This window comes from Beta vulgaris, chromosome 9 (genome assembly GCF_026745355.1).
Source record: "Beta vulgaris subsp. vulgaris cultivar EL10 chromosome 9, EL10.2, whole genome shotgun sequence".
NCBI classification, from domain to species: Eukaryota; Viridiplantae; Streptophyta; class Magnoliopsida; order Caryophyllales; family Amaranthaceae; genus Beta; species Beta vulgaris.
The window spans coordinates 21,150,176-21,175,394 of NC_079210.1; the positions used below are offsets into that span (position 1 = coordinate 21,150,176).

The 25,219-nt window shown below is 34.3% G+C and overlaps 1 protein-coding gene and 1 long non-coding RNA gene across 2 annotated transcripts; one reads left to right on the forward strand and one right to left on the reverse strand.

Moving 5' to 3' along the window:
* On the reverse strand, positions 1-9,127 carry LOC130590174 (uncharacterized). The gene is made up of 5 exons (XM_057392197.1): positions 8,620-9,127; positions 5,741-6,473; positions 628-643; positions 387-518; positions 1-57 (listed from the first exon to the last, which is right to left on the reverse strand). Exons 2-5 carry the CDS (start codon positions 6,466-6,468, stop codon positions 1-3), a joined length of 933 nt encoding a protein of 310 aa, XP_057248180.1. The 5' UTR covers positions 6,469-6,473; positions 8,620-9,127.
* Positions 9,128-19,262: 10,135 nt separating this feature from the next.
* Positions 19,263-23,148, forward strand: LOC104903361 (uncharacterized). Its single transcript, XR_791464.4, has 2 exons — positions 19,263-19,679; positions 22,741-23,148. It is a non-coding gene; the product is annotated as an uncharacterized LOC104903361 (long non-coding RNA).
* The last annotated feature ends 2,071 nt before the right edge of the window (positions 23,149-25,219 follow it).

A 25,219-nucleotide genomic window follows, 5' to 3' on the forward strand; every position in this document is an offset into this window, starting at 1 on the left:
CTAATCAGCAGCCAATGGATGCTCAAATCTATCCAAATAATCACTCATGTTATAGCGCTGCAAAAAAAAATAGATAAATAACTATAGAGAAAATAACCAACCAATAAAGCTTAAAAGTACAAAAACAAATAAGAACAAAAGACCTATAAATATTGTAAATCTTACTATACTAATGGCAAGCTTCTTGAAGTGAGAATCATCCCAATTTCCGTAGACTCTGTTATCCAGATGATCCACTCTTTTTTATATGAAGTTGATCACAACAATAAAGTAGTGTTCCATGTACAAGAGTGGAACGAATATCTGCGACCCACAAATTGAACAAGTTGAGTTATTAGATAAATAAATAAAAAAGAACATTATAAAAAGAAGTACGAAAGACATACCAAATCAACATTATGAAGATCACATTTGACTTTGTTACATGAGATCCAAATATCCCATGAAGAAAATAGCTCACTCAATAATAAAACATCTTCATTTTCGTCATGTTTCTCCGTAATATTTACCAAAGGACCCTAAAAATATCACATAAAACTTGTAATAAAATAATGTATACACGGTATAAAAAACGAGTACATTTATATGAATTACTGGATAGAGTTATAGACCACCATTATAAGCCACATTAAAGCACATATATCTGTAAAGCACATTAAAGTACAGTTTAGTAGTAAGTTCGGTAAAGATCGAATTCCTTATGGTTTTTTGCTTGTGGATTTTGTTCCATGAAAATGGCTTTTAATGTGATGGCTATATCTGTAGCCATTAGTTTGAAATATGATGGCTTTTAATGTGATGGCTTTTAATGTGATGGATTTTGTTCCGTGAAAATGGATGTTCCATGAAAATGGGTTGTGGATTTGTTCCATGAAAATGGCTTTTAATCTGCATTGATGTTCATTATTCGTTCACTTGCTTTTTGTAAGGTTATACGATTCACTAGCAGTAGATTCACTTGCTTTTTGTACGGTTTATGTAATTTGTGGATGTAAATAGTGAATCAAATTTGGTTTACCTTCTAATATGAATTTTGAGGATGGTTGTGTGATATTTTTGCGTAGGAAAAGGGAAAAAAAAGGAAGTAAGGTTTGTTCATATATTTCATATTTTGAAAACTAATGTTCACCTTCTAATTAGAGTTGTAGTAGTATTTGTAAGAAATTATAAGTACTATAAAGCGGAATTTCATGAATCAAATTCATAAGCACTTAAATCAGGATCATATGCATATACAATTAAGGATCACATACAAGTTTAGAAATAACCTTTGTAGCGTAATTTCCACAAAGCTTGAAGAACCCGGATTGAGAATCTCATATGTGATTCCTCTACTTAGTCCACCAACCCAGATCAACACTCCACCAATGCTAGTTGGAAAGGAAGAAAACTTCTTCTTTGGTTTCTTGGAGTATAACGTGACTTTTGAAGAGAGAGAATAGGAGAGAGAAAATAATAAAAGAATAAACTGATCGTTTTCTTTTCTGCCTAACCCAAATATATAAAAGTATTTAGGTCAGATTTCTCTCCCCTTTTCCTATCTCTTGGCCGGCCACCCTAGGGCCCTCTTGGGCTCTAGGTTTCTTTTGTTGATCCAAGTTTAATGTGTGACCTTGTAGGATCCGTTACATTGGGCTCGGTTTATTTATTTACTAATCCGAAGTTCTTATAGTTTCTCTAGCAAGACGTATAGACGAACCAATAATAACGAATTTATTATCTCTATAATACGATCCATTTTATATTAGTAATTGCATTTAAGTCGAGGACATAAATCCTTCAATCTCCCACTTGTCCGAGACGAGTGTGCAATGTTTTTATTCCTCAAGTCTCTTAATGTCTTAATTTGATAGTATGATCATATTTCTATATCATCCATACTAGCTTTCAAATTATTCCTTGAAATCCGAGTTCAAATTGTCAACAAATGATCATCGAATGATCCATTTGAGCACGGCCATGCATTTTCAATTTTTCACTCTTCAAGGGGCCAAGACACCTATCCTATCTCATATAGGAGGACTTTTCCAATCTTGTAGTAACCAATACTCCCACTCAACTTTTAGCACAACCTGAATGCTGCCTTTATAGTCCCCTTTTACGGCATGACGTTTGACAGTATCAAAGCTATACTAATCATTGGGCTAAGTAATGTTCTACTCATGTCTCAGGAATCTACTAATATAATTTCGAAGTTATAAAACTTCTAAGTAGGTCAAGTTCGACTATGTATCAACTATACTGTCCATATGATTGATTAAACATCTCTATGTTTCCATAGCCCATGAAACGGCGCTATCAATCAATCTTATATGCTAATCCCTTTAATAAGTCATTTATGTCCAGTTTAATGACTTAGATTAGGAACTTTAATATTCTATGAATTCTGTTCACTTATGGTGTTTCATTCATCAAATCACATATTTGACAAAACCATAGAATTCAAGATATATTTTGGACATTTTATTTAATACCAAACCAAAATTAAATAAGACAAAATTTATTATCATAAACATAAATAGCAAAACCATGTCTTTACATTGCAATAAGTTTCTCTAAACCTAGTACAATCTAAAGCCACTCTAACATTTGCTTCAAGCCTATAGCCCTAGCGTGACACTCATGCTTGGGTTGAGGTAGTGGTTTAGTTAGCGGATCAGCCACGTTCTCATCCGTATGAACTTTGCAGATTCTGACATCCTTCCTGTCAACTATCTCTCGAATGAGGTGATACTTCCTCATCACATGTTTGGACTTGTTATGTGACCTTGGCTCTTTTGCTTGCGCAATAGCACCATTGTTGTCACAAAACAACTCAATTCCTTCCAGAACACTAGGTACGATATCCAGCTCTGTCAAGAATTTCTTTATCCAAACTGCTTCCTTAGCTGCTTCAACTGCTGCTAAATATTCTGATTCTGTCGTAGAGTCTGCTACAGTGCTTTGCTTTGAGCTCTTCCAGCTCACTGCTCCTCCATTCAGACGAAAGACATACCCTGACTGAGAGCGGTAGTCATCTCTGTCGGTTTGGAAGCTTGCATCCGTGTAACCTTCAACAACCAACTCACTTTGTCCCCCATATACTAAGAACATGCCTTTAGTCCTCCTTAAGTACTTAAGGATGCTCTTAGCTGCAGTCCAGTGTGCTTCTCCTGGATTTGCTTGGAACCTGCTACACATGCTCAAGGCATATGCAACATCAGGTCGAGTACTTATCATGGCATACATGATAGACCCTATAGCCGAAGCATAAGGAATGCTACTCATTCGCTTTAACTCATCAGGCTCAGTCGGGCACTGACTCTTGCTAAGCGATATGCCATGTGACATGGGAACGAAACCTCTCTTCGAGTTTTCCATGTTGAACCTTGTAAGAACCTTATCAATATAAGTTTCTTGACTTAGCCCAATCATCCTTCGAGACCTATCTCTATGGATTTTGATTCCCAGTATGTACTCAGCTTCTCCAAGGTCCTTCATAGAGAAACAACTTTTTAACCATTCCTTGACTGACTCAAGCATTGGTATGTCGTTTCCCATGATTAGTATGTCATCTACATACAGAACCAAGAAGACTAAGCTGCTCCCACTAAACTTCTTGTAAACACAAGACTCTTCTTCGCTTTTGATGAAACCAAATTGTTTGATTGCCTCATCAAACCGAAGATTCCAGCTCCGAGATGCCTGCTTCAATCCATAAATGGATCTCTGAAGCTTGCAAACCCTTTTAGGATTTTCTGGATCTTCAAAACCTTCAGGTTGTGTCATAGTCTATACCATGAACTTGTCTGAATCCTTTTGCAACCAGTCTTGCTTTGTAGACATAGACATTTCCATCTTTGTCTGTTTTCAATTTGAACACCCACTTGCATCCAATAGGGTTAACCCCACCAGGCAAGTCAACCAGTGTCCAAACTTTATTTACAGACATGGAGTCTAACTCGGATTTCATGGCCTCAAGCCATTTCTCAGAGTCTGGGCTCGTCAAAGCTTGTTTGTAGGTAGTAGGTTCTGAATTTTCCAAAATCATAATTTCAGAATTTTCAGTCATTAGGAAATCAACCAACCTTTTGTTTGGAATCCTTGGTCTACTTGACCTACGCGGGGTCTGAGCATCAAGAGAAACGTTCTCTTCAACAGTTTGAAGATTTTCGCTTGATTCAAATTCAAATGGGACGGTAGGAGGTTCACGGTTGAATACGTTATCTCCTCAACATGACTTTCGTCTTGTTGGGCCGTCTCTGACATGGTGTGAGCCACGTCAAGTTGTTGCTCATCTCGAATTTCTTCGAGTGTTATTTTACTCCCACTTGTCTTTCTAGAAACAAATTCCTTTTCAAGAAAGACACCATCACGAGCAACAAACACTTTGTTCTCTTGACGGTTATAGAAGTAATAACCCCTTGTCTCTTTTGGATATCCCACAAAGAGACATTTATCTGACTTGGGTGCGAGTTTGTCTGATAGTAACCGCTTTACATAGACCTCGCATCCCCAGATTTTAAGAAAAGACAAGTTTGAGGTTTTCCATTCCATAACTCATATGGAGTCTTTTCTACAGCCTTTGACGGGCTCCTATTTAGTGTGTGTGCAGCAGTTTCGAGAGCGTATCCCCAAAAAGAAATCGGTAGATCAGCAAGACTCATCATAGATCGAACCATATCTAGTAATGTTCGATTCCTCCTTTCAGATACACCATTTAACTGTGGTGTTCCTGGTGGAGTTAATTGTGAAAGAATTCCACAATCCTTTAGATGATCATCAAACTCTTGGCTCAAATATTCACCACCACGATCGATCGTAGTGCTTTTATTGTCTTACCAAGTTGATTCTGTACTTCATTTTGGAACTCTTTGAATCTATCAAAAGATTCCGACTTATGTTTCATCAAGTAATATAGCCATATCTACTCAAATCATCAGTGAAGGTGATGAAGTAATTAAACCTTCCCTTGCCTTTGTGCTCATAGGACCACATACATCTGTATGTATGAGTCCTAAAAGATCGCTGGCCCTTTCACCTTTTCCAGTAAATGGTGATTTTGTCATCTTACCCATTAAGCATGATTCACATACATCAAATGATTCGAAATCAAATGATGGAATTATACCGTCCTTTTGTAACTTGTGAATGCGCTTTTGGTTTATATGACCCATTCGGCAATGCCAAATATAGGTTAGGTTAGAATCATTTGATTTCTTTTCTTGCTATCTATGTTATAGACTTGTAATGATTTATCAAGCACATATAAACCATTTATCAAATTAGCTCTGGCATAGAACATATTATTGTAAGAAATGGAACAACATTTGTTCTTTATTTCAAAGCAAAAACCTTCAGAATCCAAAACTGAAACCGAAATTATGTTCTTAGTTATTGTAGGAACGAAATAACAATTATTTAATTCTAAAATAAGCCCAGATGGCAAGTGTAGACTATAGCTCCCGACGGCAAGTGCAGCAACTCGTGCTCCATTTCCAACGCGTAGCTCTACCTCGCCTTTTGCCAACTTCCTACTTCTTTTTAGTCCCTGCACATCATTAACTATGTGAGAACCACAACCGGTATCAAATACCCATAAAGAAGTAGAAGTCAAATTGATTTCTATAACATATATACCTGAAGTAGAAGCCCCAGACTTCTTTATTTCCTCCAAGTATATCGGGCAGTTCCTCTTCCAGTGTCCAATCTTGTGACAGTGGAAGCACTTGCTTTCCGCAGCAACCTTGGCTTGGCGGTTGGCTTAGGTTTTTCAGCGACAGTGGCAACTTGCTTGCCTTTGTCCTTCTTTCCTGCCCATTTCTTTTTGAAACCCTTTCCCTTTTGAACCAACAGAACCTCTTTCTTTGGTTCAACCTTAGGGATGTTCCTTTCAGCATTGACCAACAATCCATGCAGCTCTTGCAAAGTCTTTTCAGACTCATTCATATTGTAGGTCATTCTGAACTGATTAAAACTTTCAGGTAGTGAGTGGAGAATGATGTCAGTAGCCAACTCGAGCCTATAAGGGAACCCAAGTCTTTCCATGTTTTCGAAAAGACCCATCATTTCGAACACATGGGGGCCAACAGCTTGACCCGGCTTCAAGTGACATTCAAGGATCTCCCTGTTAGTCTCATACCGCTCAACTCGGGCCTGAGTTTTAAACATGGCCCGCAGCTCTTGCATGATCGTGTAGGCATCCTTGGTTTCGAACCTCTTTTGGAGGTTCGGCTCCATGGCTGCTACCATCAAACAAGTGATTGGTATAGACTTATCACTAGCCTGTTTTGCACGACGTTTTTCAGCGTCAGTTGATTCATCAGTTATTACAGGAAGCGGGGTATCTAAGACGTCCTCTCGACCCTCAAACCTCAGAACGAGTCTTAAGGTCCTTTCCCAATTAAGGAAATTTTCACCATTCAGTCTGTCCTTTTCCAGAAAAGGACGAATGTTGAAACCGGAGTTGTTGTTGTTGTTATTAGACATGATATCTACAGACAGAAAAATAAGGCAAAGTTCAATTTTATGTTTATAAAGCAACCTAAAACATGTAAAAGGTTTCTAGGTTGACCACCTATTCAAAATTAAAGTCCCCTATGAATAAGTGTTTTACAAGATCCTATCAACATGTAACACTAAGCAGACGGAGGCCTTATCTTAACGTTACATTATCAAGGTAAGTAAACTCTTTTACTAATTATAACACTTTATAACTCTTGTTTAGATGGATAAACATCGCATGTTTAACTATCTCTTGCTTCAAAATTCAAAACGCTTTTGATAATTTTGTTAAGGACAACCAAACTAAGTTGTAAAATTCGCAATTTTACCTTATATCCCAAAATTAATGATAACACCCTGCGGAGGCATGACCTATTACTATTAATTAAGGGTTTTATAAGTACTTTATGTTTGGAAAAGCAAACCTTAATATTTACGGGGCCTAAGTTTATTATGTTGTTATGAATTAGTGAACTCTAGCGCATCAATAACCAACATACAATAAACTTATAAGCATTTTAAAGAATAATAAAATGCGAAAATAAAATGATCTAGTATGGCCCCTAATCCTAAGAACTAAGCATCAAGCGCTCTTCTTGGACTCTTCATGGATCTCCATCCACTTTTCCATGGGCCTTCTCTTGATGGACTCTTCTTTGGATTACATAAGTATCAAAAATAATTTAAATAATAACTAAATTAAATAAATTACAAAAATACTTAACGATACGCAGATCGTATTTAAAATTACAAGAATACATACGACACAGATCGTATTTTCTATCTTAATTTGGGCCATACTAGTCATACATAGCAAATATATCATAATATAAAAGCCACATAATAATATCATATATTATACTTGCCAATCAATTAAAATATCAAATATTCTTAATTAAAGCAAGAAGATAAAATTTTAAGTAATACTAATCACCTAAAGATTCTATCCCTTAAAACTAGCCTAATTAATTTTAATTAGATTAAAAAATCAGATTATGGATTGAAATTTATGACCAAGTCAATAATTAACATAATTGAAATTTACTTATCTTTCTCAAAATCTGTTTTCAAAATAAAACTTCCAAAAGATAAAATAAAAAAATTGGCTGCTACCCAGTCTTTTAGTCACGTTCTTTTATCAAAAAAAAAATTTTTTTTTTTATTTTAAAACTTTGAAAAACCGTGAAACGCAGCACAAGACTGCTTTCACGCAAGTTTCACCGCCAAAAGTTCCGGCAACCATTGCAGGCCACTCCTGTCGACGACTTCACCAGCAACTCGCCGGTTTTGAGACCGTGAGCCGACGCCGGCAGAAAGACCACCAGCGCCAGCCTATCAACTACCGAAATCGCGGCTAACAGCACTGCTCGCACGTCAAACGTGCGTCGCCTGCCGCCACGTCCTCCCTCGCTGACGCGACTACTCGCCGGCGTCTGCGACTCCCTCCCCGACTTCACGCCGGCAGACCATCGACCACGGAGCAGCCACCCTTGGCTGTTCCTTTTCTTTCTTCCTTCAAATTTTCTCCCCTTTTTTTTATTTTAATATTGAAGGAAAGTAAAATTACAACTTATTGTAAAATTAACTTAGTGATCTTGATCAAATTAAACATAACTCTTTATGCTTAATACAGAAAATTAAATTTTAAAATCTCTATTTTAATTAATTTTCAGATTTATTCATATAATTAATCACTAATTCATATAAAACACCTTTTACATGAATTTATCTTCATACATAAACGATTTTAAGCATGAAAATTTTATTAATAACATGAATTTATTTTCGAAATTTAGAGATCTAAAATCAGAATTTTATAAATTTCGAAAATTAGGGTTTAGGAGGTTAAAAAATCCGGCTATAAATATTGAGAAAGAAAGTAATTAAAACTCTTTTTAACAAATTTCAATTAATTATTCAATCCATAATTTAATTCCTCCCCTTAATCAAATTAAAATTAATCATACATAAACTAAACTTTATGACCAAAAATCTATATGCAAGAGGCTAAAACTGATACCACTGTAGGAAATTATAAGTACTATAAAGCGGAATTTCATGAATCAAATTCATAAGCACTTAAATCAGGATCATATGCATATACAATTAAGGATCACATACAAGTTTAGAAATAACCTTTGTAGCGTGATTTCCACAAAGCTTGAAGAACCCGGATTGAGAATCTCAGATGTGATTCCTCTACTTAGTCCACCAACCCAGATCAACACTCCACCAATGCTAGTTGGAAAGGAAGAAAACTTCTTCTTTGGTTTCTTGGAGTATAACGTGACTTTTGAAGAGAGAGAATAGGAGAGAGAAAATAATAAGAGAATAAACTGATCGTTTTCTTTTCTGCCTAACCCAAATATACAAAAGTATTTAGGTCAGATTTCTCTCCCCTTTTCCTATCTCTTGGCCGGCCACCCTAGGGCCCTCTTGGGCTCTAGGTTTCTTTTGTTGATCCAAGTTTAATGTGTGACCTTGTAGGATCCGTTACATTGGGTTTCGGGTTTATTTATTTACTAATCCGAAGTTCTATAGCTTTCTCTAGCAAGACGTATAGACGACCCAATATAACGAACTTATTATCTCTATAATACGATCCATTATATATTAGTAATTGCATTTAAGTCGAGGACATATATCCTTCAGTATTTGATAAGAGTTATACGAATTACTAATTAGAGTTATAGGGGTACTTTGAGTAGTCATAAGAGTTATAATTATAGTTATAGCATTATTTGGTATGTACGTCTTATTTAGAGTTATAGGTTTATTTGATAAGAGTTATAGGTTTTACTAATTAGAGTTATAAGAATTTCATATTTTGCAAACTAATGTTCACCTTCTAATTAAAGTTGTAGTAATATTTGATTAGAATTATACGAATTACTAATTAGAGTTATAGGGGTATTTTGAGTAGTCATAAGAGTAATAATTATATGTATAGCATAATTTGGTACGTATGTCTTATTTAGAGTTATAGGTTTATTTGATAAGAGTTATAGGAATTACTAATTAGACTTATAGGAGTATTTGATTAGAGTTATATGAATTACAAATTAGAGTTACAGGAGTATTACAGATATATGGATAGCAATTCAATATAGAAGACCTTTTTTACTATTCATAAGATTTCAAAAGGATCTTGAAAGGAGAATATTGAAGAGATTACCACATGATTAAGGCCGAAAAATATGCGTCGAGGTGAAGAATCTTCGGTTGACTCCACATAGTTCATCAACAAACTCCAACCCTCAATAACAGTTGTGGTGATCATTTCATTGGTTGCCAAACTTAAAAAATCCTCTCGCGTAACAAAGTGGTTTTCTCCAAAAGACGCAATAATTTGACTGTAAAAATATATATAGAAAGTTAACAAAAATAATATAAAATAAAGAAAATAATGAAGTATGATGTAGGTAATAATGTTTACCTCTGTGCCAAAGTTTCATTATGATCTACCATACAATAATCAACTACATGTTTCCGGAAGGATGGCATGTATAATAATAGTGTTACATTTTGGCGCATAAATTTTGAAACCAAAGTGACAGGGACATTTTGAATCCCACAGTTATATGTAGAACCAAGACCATCATTGTTGACATTATGGCTATTAGAAGATGTACGCAACCAAGACATTGGAGATCTAACGCAACCATCTCTCTCTTTGTTGATTTCGCCCACATGAGAACACGACTTAACACACTCATCTCCAATAATTGAAATGTCAACAAAGGATGGGGAAGAAACATTCGGACCCTTGGCACCAATTAATAACTCGTTTTCAGACTGAGAGAGTAACTGGAAAGTTGGCATATCATCAGCAGCTTTTTTCATAGCAGAAATAGAATCTGTGACATTATCGATAATATACTTGCCATGCATCTTCATGAACAAAAGCCGGAGTTGGAGACAAAGTAGGAGAATCAGAAACATTTATATTATCTTTCCCTTTATTTTCTGCGTTATTAATCATACTCTTTGCTTTTGACAATCGATCAATATAATGGAAAGACACAACGTCCAAGTCTCTTTTCATTAACAACAAAATCTCATGCAGGCCTTGTGAAAAGGAAAGGAAAAAATCTTAAAATATATGAAGATACATATATGATAGACTAGACTAAGAAATTATAATTACAGGATTATCTGATTAGAGTTATATACATTATTAATTAGAGTTACAAGAGTATTTGATTAGAGTTATATAAATTACTAATTAGAGTTACAGGAGTATTGAATTAGAGTTATATGAATTACTAATTAGAGTTACAGGAGTATTTGATTAGAGTTATATGAATTATTAATTAGAGTTACAGGAGTAGCACAATAGTCTTATACGTGCCAACTGCCAAGGCTTAGGCTTTTGACTCATTAGTGAAGGAATTGGTGCTTACGATCTAATACTATTGGATAGTGAAGGAATTGATGCTTCCTTGGTTGTTCTCTTATCCAGCTTGTTCATCTACAACCAGGTAGGTTGACTTATTAGGAATTTGTAATAGTTGATGGATTACCTATTAAATATTGATAGTTGTACTTTTTCATTTTCATTAACAAGAAAATCTCATGAAAGATAGACTAGACTGAGAAATTATAATTACAGGAGTATATGATTAGAGTTATATGCATTACTAATTAGAGTTAGATGAGTATTTGATTAGACTTATATAAATTACTAATTAGAGTTACAGGAGTATTTGATTAGAGTTGTATGAATTTATAATAAGAGTTACACTAGTGCTAGCCCAAAATCTTCTAGAAGACTCCCTCATACTAGAGATGATAACATGTGTTACATTTCTGTTATAGACTTATAGTTGTATTTTTTTTTTTTTGAGGGGGACTTCTAGTTGTACATTTCCGTTATAGACTTATAGTTGTTTTTTTTTTTTTTGAGGGGGACTTCTAGTTGTATTTAGTTAGTTTGGACGAAAATATCTAAACTATAATATTTATATTATTTTCCAATAAATACATTTCATCTGCTGCAGGATATCATGAATAATGATTAAAAACATAATAGGATATCATGAAAAAGCAATAAAAATATATGATAAGAGTTATAGGAGCAATCAAATTCTTTAATATTACATACTTCAGAAACAGCTTTTAAAAGTTTCAAATCCACTTTATTGTTTGACTTAGGAGCAAGAAACCTACCCATAGCATAAAGGACAAACAAACTTTTAAATTCATCTCCACCCGCCTGCATCTCATTCGATCGAATCTTAGCAGCTACATCCTTCAAAGAAATTCCTTGTCTGTCATCAACAACATCAAACTTAAATCGAAACTCTCTTTTCAAGATATTATCAGATTCCTTAGATCCTCTACCAGTGGAAATCTCCTCAGCCTCATAATCGCCCATGGGAAGCAAAAAGACCTCATGCACATCAAACTTACTTACCACAAATTTATTCACCGCATCGATTCTAAACACCCAACTGCCAGGATTAAAAGACTTTATTAAAAAAGGGATCATGGTAGTAGGACTTTGAGTCAAATGCAAACTGCAAAGACCTCCAAAACCAATGTCATTCACATCTTGAACTTGTTGCGAAGATAAGTCCTTTATAAGCTTTACCAACTCATTCGGTCTACATTGAGTAGACAACTCTGATGGCTTTTTTTCTGTTTCGGTACATGTGATGTACTATCCTTTTTAAGTAATTTGGCCCCTTTCTTATCAACCAAATCCATACTTTGACCTGCACTACGCTTACCGTTCACATTACCAACCTCGACAATGTTCATATCTACATACACATACATAAACTAATCACAAATTCATACAACCAAAATTGAATATTCAAAACATAAAATATCGATTATAGTGGTACTCATATAATCATGTTTGCCACAGGTGTCAAAGTTAAGAGTAACACATAGATAAAACACAAATTAAACCATCACTAAAACATCATGACATTAAGTAACCCCCACATGTATACATCAATTATCATTTACAATTATGGCAACACTTGATTAGAGTTGTAGGATATAGTAGTGAAGAATTACACCAATACTTATTTAAAGTTATAAGAAATACTATTTAGAGTACTGACAACACTTAATTAGAGTAGTAGGTAGTAGTATTTAAGAGTTAAGAGTTATAACAATGCTTGTTAAGAGTTATAGGATGTACAGATTAGAATTATGGCAATCCTTTTAGAGTTATACGAATGAATAGTTAACTTTACAGAAATACCTATTCGAGTGATGCTAATACATGTTTAAAAGTTGTAATCAATTATCATTAAGATGATTGATAATTACAAGCTCCAGAGAGTATATACATGAGGTAAAAAAAGTCTCAAACTCCAAACTGGTAAAAAATTATACAAACAATGGTGAAGTAATTAATGCTAAGAATGTCAATATTGAATACAACACTAAACAAATTCAACGTCTATGTCAAAGTTATCGCTACCACCCATCAACAAGAGCTCCTCTTTCATCCTCTCTCTACATCGAACACAAATCACAAACCCCTGAAAATGCACACATCAACAAGCACAATGTTCATATCTTCTAACAGTGTCCACTAGAGGTCAAACAACCTAACTAACAGCAGAATCCAGTGACCATACATGTCACTCAAAGGACTATAGAACTTCAAGATGAAGTATTATGTGATAAATAAGTCCGCAAACTCCAATCTGAGCAAAAATTACTCATAGTTGAGCTAAAATATATCGGGATCAGCATAATATAATCTCAGAGCTGCTTATGAAAGAAACATGTCAGAGGATCAATGAACAATTAAAAGATATATCAATTGTACAGTTTTCTCTTTCCTTACAGCAAAGGTTGAAAAGTTATTACTGAATTTCATATCCAACATCTGAAAGGAAGTAACAGAGGAGGGGGCTTCTATAACTAGCTGGATAGCATTTAGTACAGTGTAGGACTTGGTCTTACATAATGGTTTTTGATGTCTACAAGTTCATTGACTTAAGCTTGGGACAGGCCTTGTTATTTACTGATTAGTAGGAAAGTAGAAAACTCAACAAATTTCCGTGTACTTTATGTTTCTATTGACAATGTAGAAGTTAGTTTATATGTATAACAGATCGTTGTTTGCAATACCTGGCAGGTATGCATCAATCAAAGCTATTGAGAGCAAGTCCCCTATTGATGACCAGCAATGGCTCACTTATTGGATTCTATATTCCATGATCACCCTTTTTGAGCTCACATTTGCAAAAGCTATTGAATGGTAAGATTCCCTAGCCTTGGTCTCTATGTGTTTATGCTAAATTTGTTTAGGGTATTGCTTTTGATGCCATACTATAAGAAGATGTGTTGCTGAGATTAATCGTGCTTAACCAAACCATTAATCTACTTTGCTTTTGTTCTTTGGATTAATTGGTCCTCCCCATGGAAACTGGAAATAGTAGGAAAGTAGAAAACTCAACAATAAAGATTTTTTATTGTTGTTTTGTTACTTCTTAGCAGCTGTCTAAGCACTTTAGCATTATAGCAATTGTAATAGAAATTAACCGATAGATTAATCAGTGGTATTGGCGTATAAAAATTCAGGACAAAATGGTCTGAAAACGAGACTTCATTATGTGGTGCAATCTATCAGATCTTTGTGCATTAGTGTTTTAAGGGTTTCCTTTTTCATTTTTTTCGGGTGCAAAAATGAGTGACAAATGAAACTAAACCCACCAAAAATTAAGTTCTTGAAAAAAATTATTTGGAAACATTTACATGTCTCCTTTCTCCCATAACTCACTCCTTACTTACCTCCCATTGCAAACCTTTCTTGCTATCACAATTGCCACCAAAAAAAATCCCAGTGTTTATCCATCCAATGCTCGCCAGAATAATGCATAGAGAGGCATGAGAAGACTCGATAAACTAACTCTGGAAGACCAGTCTTCCCCTACAATATAGAAGCCCTAATTCACTATGGAGATTTTATACAAGATTATAACTTTCCTACTGCACTATCCAATTCAACGAAATTAAATTCAAAATATATAATTAAACCCACCAACATCAAGTTCTTGAAAAAAATTAGACAAAGAATTGGTAAACTTAAACAGATTTTAAACAAGATTAATTCCTAAACAAATTAATGTGAGGAAAATTAATTTTTATAAACTCGAAAATTTTCGCATAATTAATGTCAAGAAATCATAATCACAATTCTGAAAAAAATCAAGAAGTAAACTAGAACGAAAAAAAAAATTACCTTTCTCTCCCATACTGTCTGCAACAATTAAACTTGAGATTTAGTGTCGAATTGTAGAAGAAAATCGCTGAAGTAGTTGATTTTGGTGAATTGCAGAAGAAAATCGATGAACAAATTGCAAAAAAAAACTTGAACCCGTCGAAGTTGAGCAGAGAGGAGTATTTGCAGAAGAACCAAACTTGAGATTCGGGAGAGAGGAGAGAGAGATGATGAAAGAGGAGAGAGAAGAGAGATAGGAGAGAGAGAAGCGAGTTATGCGTGGGATTTTAGTGTAATCCCTTTTTTATTTTTAATCAAGACCGTTAAATGTAGCATGATCTAAGGGTTGTTATTTCTTCTCATTTCTCATGTAAAACCTCATTCTCACCTGAACTCAATTATATATAATATATATATATATAATATATTATATATATATATATATATATATATATATATATACGCACACTCTAAGGGATTTGGAATTTTTGGAGATATAATGTTTAATTTGAAAAGTAGAAGCTACTCCCTCCGTCCCATTTTACAGTTTATGTTTCACTTTGGGCACGAGAATTAAGGAAACAATAATTATTATGTATTCGCATCGAGAGTTGTTGTGTTTTTTGGAATTATTGTAATAAAAAAATGAAAACGAATAAAAATATCAAATGGGTGGGCATGTGAAGAGAGGAGAGAGAAAGTAAAAAAAAAATGTTTTTTTATACCAAATCAATGAGATCGACGGAACATTAAATGAGGGTGTCAAAAACACATGTGAAAAGGTGGAGAGAGAAAAAATAAAAATTAATGTTCAAAAATGGAAATAAGGGAAATAGGAACAACATTTTGGGACATCCAGTATGGAGGGAGAACTATAAAATGGGACAGAGGGAATAGTACTATTACTTATCAAAAAAAAGGAAATTCTACATGGTATTCCCCAACTTTTAGGTTTTCATATCACTTCTTATTTTTTTTTTATATTTGGGAACCCTAAACATTTTGGTTTTCTACATGGTCACTTCTTAAGTGAATTCCGTTAAGTTGTCGTGAGTTTTGACATTTATTAGTCTGACACGCAAATCGGGACTTTTTCTACACTCAAAACGAGCATTTCTGATTAATTTTTTGACAATTCCAGCATTTAATCTAGCCTTTGAAGATAAAATTGCTACCCTTATATTCATAAAAAATGATAAAAAAAATACTCATTTTTGGTGTCGGAAAAGTCTGGATTTGCATGCCAAATTGATGAATGTCAAAACTAACGACAACTTGACAAAATTCACTTAAAAGGTGCTATGTACTATTTGTTTGTCCTGAATCAGGTGCGTGAACCTAGGTGCACACTAAGGCTATGTTCAGTTCACCTTATTTTTGCTTATTTCAGATCAGATCAGAAAAAATAAGTTCAGATCAGATCAGAAAAAATAAGTTTAGATCAGATCAGATCAGATCAGATCAGAAAAAATAAGTTTAGATCAGATCAGATCAGATCAGGTCAGACCAGATTAGATCAGTTCAGATCAGATCAGATCATGCTTATATTTAAAAACTCATTATTACTATTAAATATTATCTTTCATTACATATTAGTAAAAATTATACTAATTGAATATTAATAAAATACTCATTGAGACGAATCAAACAAGACCCCACATGACTATATTTTTAAGAACATAAGATTGACGCAAAAATAAGAAATATATATAATATGATAGCTCAAATCCATGACAACGAAACTACTAAATTCGGATTACATTTCAAAATAAGCTAAGTGTGAAATACAAATTATAAATTTAGATTCGGTACACCTCTTCCTACCGAATTTCAAATCTCTCTAGTTATTTGAAGTTGCACGCTATTTATTTCTTTTATGCGCAAGTCATAGTTGTTTGTATATCTTATTTTATTTTATATGGAAAAAAAGAGTTGAGTCTGCCGACTTCTCAAGTGTGAGACATTTTTTTTAAGGGAAAGTGTGAAACATTGTATAAGTGCTCTTATAAATTAATGACGTGAGTTATATAATTATTTTTAGTAATAATAATTATTATTATGATTATAATTATTATTGTTGTTCTTATAATAATATAATAATAAATATTATTATTATTAATGAAAGTTGTGTAAAAGTTGTAATAGAAATAAAATGATTATAATAGTAATACTATAAAGGAGATCTTATAATGTATTGCATAATAATGAATTACCAAGTAATAATATAATAGTAATAATAATTGTGAAACTATTGGGTCAGACCGTCTGACCCAATATGTTTCGCCGGACGAAGCCACGAGAACGGTGCTGATGCTCCTTCTTCATCTTCTTCCTCCGCCGCCGCCGCTCCGCTGCTCCTTCTTCTTCATCTTCTTCCTCCGTAATGCCACCTTGATACTGATGGTAGTACATCAGAACTGGAATGGGGTACGTACTATTGGCAAAAAAAATTAGCTCTTGTATTATGGAGGGTATTTAAGTGGTTTGATTTCTGAAACTATAACTCAGTGAATGATTGGTGTTGAACGAGAAACATCTTTATCAAATCATTTTCAAGATCAACGTAGTTGTGATAAAGTTTTCGATCATTAAGTTCATTGCAAAAAAAAAGTTAGAGAAAATAATAAAGATAATAGTAGAGGAGAGATGATGAACAACAGAAGAGAAAGAGGAAGGAAAAGAATATGGAGGAACATGTGGCATTTTTTTCATTTTCCATTTAGAGGTAAGTTACTTTCATTTAGAGGTAAAGTTACTTTCATTTAGACCTAACTTACTTTCATTTAGACCTAAATTACTTTCAGTTAGACCTAAGTTACTTTCAGTTAGACCTAAGTTACTTTCATTTAGAGGTAACTTACTTTCATTTAGACCTAAGTTACTTTCAGTTAGACTTAAGTTACTTTCATTTAGAGGTAACTTACTTTCATTTAGACCTAAGTTACTTTCAGTTAGACCTAAGTTACTTTCATTTAGACTTAAGTTACTTTCATTTAGAGGTAACTTACTTTCATTTAGACTAACTGAAAAAAATGAAGACTAACTGAAAACAAATTAAGACTAACTGGAAAAAATGAAGACTACCTGAAAAAAAATGAAGACTACCTGAAAAAAAAATGAAGACTACCTGAAAAAAAATAAAGACCAACTGAAACTCAAGTGAAGTGGTCCGACGAGAATATTGTGTCGGACTCGTCCGACACAATACGAACTCTAATATATTTTATAAAAGATAAGATCTTGTAAATCAGATCAGTTCAGATTAGACCAGATCAAACTAGATCAGATCAGATCAGAAAAAATAAGTTCAGATCAGATCAGATAAAGGATTTTTTGGTTAAAACACCCTTATGTTTGGTGATTTTTAAAACAATCCTCCTTTTGTTTTTTTTCTTGAAATGAACCCCCAAACGTTTTATAAAAATTTTGGTTGCACCCCCAAAACCTAACTTCCGTCAAATCCAGACGTTTGTGGGGCCCTTTTTTCCATTTTCCCTCCTAAATGTTGCGTGAAATGACATTTGTATCCTTGGGGTAATAAAACCCTTCAACTAACCTCTTAATCTCTCTCATTCAATTCCTTCATTTCTGATTTCATCTCTCTCACTTGCTTTCATTAAAAAATTTCATCTCTCTCACTTGTTTCAGTTAGAAATTTAGCATCTCTCTCTTGTCATCATCTACACCTTTTCATCTTCTCTTTCAATCTCTCTCATCCAACACTCCCTCTCTCTCGTCATCATAGAGAATTCTGCAATGATATAAAAGGGGGAACTTTTATGGACGGTAAAACAAGAGCATGGTGCCTAAAATAGGTAATTCACTGTGCTTTGGGTGAAATTACCTTTATTTTCATTAACTTAGATTTTTTATTTGCTGGTTTGTTGGATTACTGTAATGGTGCTTAGCAGCCCTAATTTTCTAATTGCTTGTTGATGTTAAAAAATGATTCTTTGAAATTTGATTGTTATTGGTAACCCAACTCTAAATTGTACTGTCATTTGGTTAAAAATTAACAATTGTGTCATTATTGAACTCACTTGACTTAAGTAGTTCAACCCGCATATTGTAATTGCTGATTTGTTGTTGCTCAAATATTCTAGGTGTAATCCTACTCATCTGTTGGTGTTGATTGTGCATTTGGGTGGTAAATTTAAATTGGTTGATGGTAACCCTAATTGAACAATTAATCCAAATTAAAATAAGCAAATAAACCCTCGAATCGCAAAATTATCCAAAATTTAATGCATAGAAAGTAATGTAACACTTACTTGATTTGAAGGATGTCAGGAATTGTAAATTGAGAGTAGAATTGCAATTTCCCGTTCGACATTTTAGATTAGCATCTTCAATTTGGGGGTGTCGGAAAATGACCGTTGTGAGAGAGGGAATATTCTGATTTGGGGATAAAGTGGTTGTTATATAATAGCATAGGTGGGCCCCACAAACGTCTGGATTTGACGGAAGTTAGGTTTTGGGGGTGCAACCAAAATTTTTATAAAACGTTTGGGGGTTTATTTCAAAAATAAAAACAAAAGGGGGATTGTTTTAAAAATCACCAAACATAAAGGTGTTTTAACCAAAAAATCCTCAGATAAATTCAGATTAGAAAATTTTTGGTGAACTAAACACTGCCTAACTTTACTGAGACCACGTTAACGCAAGCCGGATTGAGAGTGGTCGTCTGATCAAGAAAGAAGCCGAGGACGCGCTCAAGACTAGAAACACAAATCCTGTTTGCATATCAGAAACAGAGAAAGAGAGAGAGAGACGAGAATCATGGCAACACTGGAGCAACTGGACCAGACCGAGAATACGGTCAAAAATAAAAAGAAGATCAATAATGGGTCAATCTCCACCAAGTTCTTTGTAATTCTAGATTATGTTTTCCTCTTCATTTTCTTCGTTTTCCTCTGCTTCATTCTCCTCAAGTTACTCCAAATTTAGATTTGATTCACTTTCTTCAACCCCTGCTTCAATTTCCACCAATGTTTCCACATTTCAGGTCATTTCATTCTCCCCCAATGTTTTTTTTTATATGTTTATTGTCTATATATATTTTTTAATGGGAATGATTTATGATTATTTGGTAGACATTGCAATTGATATGGTGGAACGAATGATTTATGTTTATAGTATTTATATACAACCTGATTCTCTTAGCAATATAGATAACCCAAAAGATAAAATCTTGAATCCTGCAGCCGAGTGCTGACCCCATTTTGAGAAGAGAATTAAGGTTCTGACATTGTTGTTGGTGTTGATTTCATTGACGTTGTCAAAAACTTGTATTGAGTACAGGATCCATGATATTTAATGCTTGTATAGTTCGAGTTCGAGCTATGGAATTGAAAGATAAAATCCTGACTCATGCAGCCAACTCCATTTCAAAGATGGGATTGAGGCCTTGATATTGTTGTTGATTTCATTGATGTGCTGACAAAAGCATGTATTGAATCTAGAATGCATAATATTTAGAATGCTCTTCATTCTGGTGCCAGATTCACTCCATCTGTTGTCTTTTTATTAATCATATGACTATAGCTGTCAATTGTCAAATACACGAAGTGGTGGCCTTTGATCACAAATCGGACAAATTTAGCATAATGTTTCATCATTGATTCGATATGTTACAAAGTTGAAAGCTAAGGCAAAAAGATGAACTAATTGGGGGCGGATCCAAAAGAGAGTACTTGGTTTCTTCCAATAACTAAAGAGTGTATCATGCCTGAATCTAACCGGGGTTCGCAGTGGTGGAGGAACTGAAACGGAAAAAGTAGGGATTCTAGTTGTAAGATATCTAATGAAACCGTCGCTGGAATTGAGATTTCATTTTTGATTAACTTGTTATTCTATGTTTGATCTTCTGGTCTTTAAGAACCAAATTAATTGATTGTGCTTGTCAAGGAACCAAATTATTTGATTGTGCTGGTCAAGGAACCAAATTATTTGTTGTGCTATATCTAGTTTGTAAAGTTGTCTAAGTGTAGTAATATGCTTATTGATCTGGATATTCGATAAAAATATTGTGATAGCCTGTCTGCACTATGTGACATAAATTGAAGAATGACCTTATACCTAGTCTTGGTAGACAGGATGTTCTTGTTTTCTTACTATGGAGTATTATATCTATTGAGATTCTTCCGGAACTAACTCCTTTCTAGTCTTCACCTAAGTTGCATGGAATGCATTGCAGGAAATAAGGAAACCTAGTTGCATACAAGTAGGAAACTTAGAAACGCTAAAAGTAATACATAACACCTTAAGCTGTAAGTCTTCACCTAAGTTGCATGGAATGCATTGCGGGAAAGAGGGAAACCTAGTTTCATACAATTAGGAAACTTAGAAACACTAAAAGTAATACATAACACCTTAAGCTATAAAAACTCATAATTTTTTTGGTTTAGCATTTAAAGAGGTATAAAGTTAGAACGGATTTTTTGGAGGTCTTTTTAGAAAGAAAAGGTCCTTTTGTGATCCTCAAGATTTCCCCGGGGGGGGGGGGGGGGGGGAACTTGCTGCTTCCCTGAGTTTCCTCGAGGTTTTGAGTTGTCCATGTCTGGAAACAGGAAATGTGACCTTCATAAGTTGTCACTAGTTAGAAATTAGGCTTTCTACATGTTTATAATCCTAAACCTAACCTGTGGTGGAAAAAATTGGCTTTGACTTCTTGGTGTTACAGGGAGTGCAGCCATGAAAGAACTCTAATGTCACTCAAGGAGCCAATGCATTTCCAGTGCCTATCAGTAGCTATTTAAGATTGGATTGCAATACTCTAATCAAGTTTTTCTGTTTTAGTTACTTGTTGGCAAATATAGTTACCTGATTCCTGTTTCTATTTGTGGTGTATACTTTGTCGTAAACTTTTCATGGTTGCTTGACCTGCTAACTTCAAGTTGGTTATCTGCATATTTCAAGTGTCATGGTCAACAGACTATACTTTGTGCCATCTTATTATTGCTTGCACGTCATAATCATAGAATTTATTGTATCTTTCTTCTTGTTACATACACCTGTCATCTATCCTTTGGTGCAATTACAGTTTTACATGCACGTAGATACATGATGCTAAAACATTTGAAAGTATTTGGAGATATATGGACTCTCAAATTGCTCGTAGCTGGCCCTTCGCTTTGTCCTGGTTATGAGGAACATTATGGAGTACATTTTTGGTATTTATGACCCTACATGGATAAATTTTTATTTCTTGAATTTCAGGAAACATGTCTTTTCCATGCATTTAGAAGTATTCATGTTAAGATTGTAAATTCACAATTAGATATTAATACACTTGTTTCCTAGGTATTTTACACTTTATTTGGATAACAATTATGGAGGGAAGGGTAAGGGAATAAAGAAGTGGGAAGGGAAGGAGAGAGAAGAGTGAGCTTGCATATTTTCTCTCAAATCTTTCCAACCTTAGAAGGATTTGGTTTAAAAAGAAGGGAAAGAAATTGAATTATTCAAATTCCATTCCCCCAAGTTATACTTATACAAGGGAATATGAATTTCTCTTTTCCCTCCAATTTATCCCTATCCGAACACACTCTTAGAAATTTTCCCCCATGAATATAAGCATAATCGTATAAAGTTTGTAATTCCTTTGCAGTGTCTTTATTATATGTTTCTACTTTTCTTATGTTGTTTCCTTTTAACATTACAAATTGGAAGAGTGTGATAGTTTCTCTTGTATGATGATATAACACCTTTGGCCAAAAATTGTAGTTCTAGAGTATAGCAGGGCCAGCATCTAATGATCTATGTAGAGCTTTTTGGTGCGCTGTACACCATTTACAATAAATGTTCTTTGCTTTGCTATGTTTATAATATGGAAAACAGATTGGTGAATGCGACATGTCTCTGAGTCGTCTATACTTGCTTTTAGTATACCCTCAAGCTGAACTTGCATGATAATTCTTAGACATTGCCAGGAGCTTAAGTTGAGTAGTAACTGTAGTGGCTACGCTTTTCCAGGGACGTTCTTTCCAAATTCACTTGTTTGTGCTTGAGTATTTGTATTCTCATCAGTGGTATTAAGTATTAACCATTGCTCGAATCTCTTGCAGGCTGCTCTTTGTGATTTGCTTCATATGATTATGTACAAGAATTTGAAGTACAACAGGTTGGTCAGATTTAGTATACAAGAGTACAAGACTACTTCACACATGGAGCTAATATTTCCAGTTAAGATAAAAGTAGAACCAGCAATTTCATTCATGACAATTTTGTAGTGGTTGCTGCCTTGCTGGTTAATTTTTGTTTTCACTCCGACTTTCTAATTGAATATGTTGATTTCAGCTAATGGTACTCAGTACTCCTATTGTTAAATTCAGTTTCTGTTTTTGTTTTTTTTTTCCTGATAGGATTATATTTAGGATCTATTTTAGATCTTTCAGTGATCAGACATACTTGGCACTTCTGTTTACTGATTATACATTGCACCTCTTTATTAATACAATGTGATATTAATGATATGAACCTTTACTATGATAACAAAAATAAGTTTTTTGTGTCATTTCTTTTTTTAAGGAGTTGTAAGGTAGTGCAACTGAGCCAGCTCTTGAGTCTCCTACAATTTAGATTAAGCAGCTATAGATGTTCAGTTTTCACTGTTGATGATCAGTGGATCACATCCATCTAGCATATGCCTGCCACAAGGGTACGAGTGTTAGCAGTAGACGTTACCTCGAGTTGCGATTATTATACTTGATAGCCGGTGGAGGCTTGTAATATCCCTTTTCCTTTCTAATCTATTCAAGAATCAATAAAAGATGACTTATTAATATTTTATTCTAGATTTAAACTTTACGATCCATTTCCATCATGTGCTCATTATAGGAAGTACTTTAGTATAACTTAATAGTGAGTTTCTAAAATTAATAGTTATGAAACCTCATTATCACCATTTATTACTTAAACTATAATTCTTGAATTTAGTAACTTGGTTACTAACTCATGTAAAATTATTTAATTAGTAATAACCACTACTTACAAGATTCATGGAAATTCATGTTTAATGACTTGAAGGTATGATTATAGAACTTTCATATTTTAATTAGACTTTTAATAGTAAAGTGGTATCTAACTCATTGTTAAGCTCTACCTTATATTTGGTGATATTTCATACTCCCTTCGTTTTATTTTAATTGTTACAGTTTGATATTTTACACTATTCACAAATTTCACTTTGACCATCATTTGTGATTTATACGCGGATGAAAATATAGTCATGTGAGATCTTGTTAGATTCATCATAACATGTAGTTTAATAATATGTACTTTTTATAAAATAATTTTTACAAATACAAAATTAAAGATATATGTCCTCAAAGCTTTGCATTGGCAATTTGGCATGCGTGAAAAGTATAAGTGTGTAGATTAAAATAAAATGGAGGGAGTACTCCCTCTGTTTTTTTTTATTGTTCTCATTTAGAATCTTGGCACTATTCATACTTAGAGAGAATTTTCTCAATTTTTTCAATTTATAAGAAAAAATATAGTCATGTGGGATCTTGTTTGATTCGTCTCAATTAGTACATTATTAATATTCAATCGTTATAATTTTTACTAATATATGATGAAAGATATTTAAGTTCAAAAATGTGCATTGGAATATGTGTAAATGGAAAGTGAGAAAGATAAAAAAAAACAGAGGGAGTACTAGTTAGTGTCCATGTATAAGTGGTGTTGTAGCCTAAAAATCAACGGCTATCAAGCTGACACGTGGCCTCATCAGAACCCTACATGTGGCATACGCTTGTGAAGGCAAAGTACAAAGGGCCAACAGTTTGCAGGGCTAAAAGTACGTTTTCCTGAAGGGAGAGTACTAAAAGTCCCTTTAATGGCCCAAAAGTTGTACTTAAGCCCAGCAAAAATAGGCTGCACCTTTGTATGAAAGTGAGGTGTACTGGCCAATCAATCACTGCCACGTGTCACCATTTTATTGATTAGCCAATCAGATGCTCCCAAATTAGGGTGATATCAAGGTACAGCAGTCATTTCAAACAGTATAAATAGTCCTTGATTTCAGGGTGAAAGGTACGTTTTTACAGAGCATAATACAGTTATTCTGCCATAAATTCTTATCTCTCTCTCTATTTTCTCTCTCTAAAAGTTCCTTTACATCCCTGACATCTGACTTAAGCATCGAAGGGGGAAATACCACCCAAACCTCCAGGGTGAGTCCCTCTTTGCAGGTTGCTGGTCAGGAGTTAGCATCGGGATTCGAGCCAATCATTGCTGCACAGTCTCCAGTTTTAAGAACCTATCTTTGGGAGTTGTTGTATTAGTTTACCAGTTTTTACACTACATAACATTTGGCGTCGTCTGTGGGGAGACGCAGCAATGACGGACTGTCATTCATCGAATGTCGCAAGGAACAAAAGTTTTAGAATTCAGGTAGAAGATATTATGGATGAGGAGAGGCCGCCTCGGGGACGAGATCATGGCCATGCTGCCGTCCATCTGGAGGGTAGGACTGTAACTCCAGTCATCCAGGAGAATCTAGACCGTCCAGTGACAGCTGGTCACTTGAAGAATGTGTTG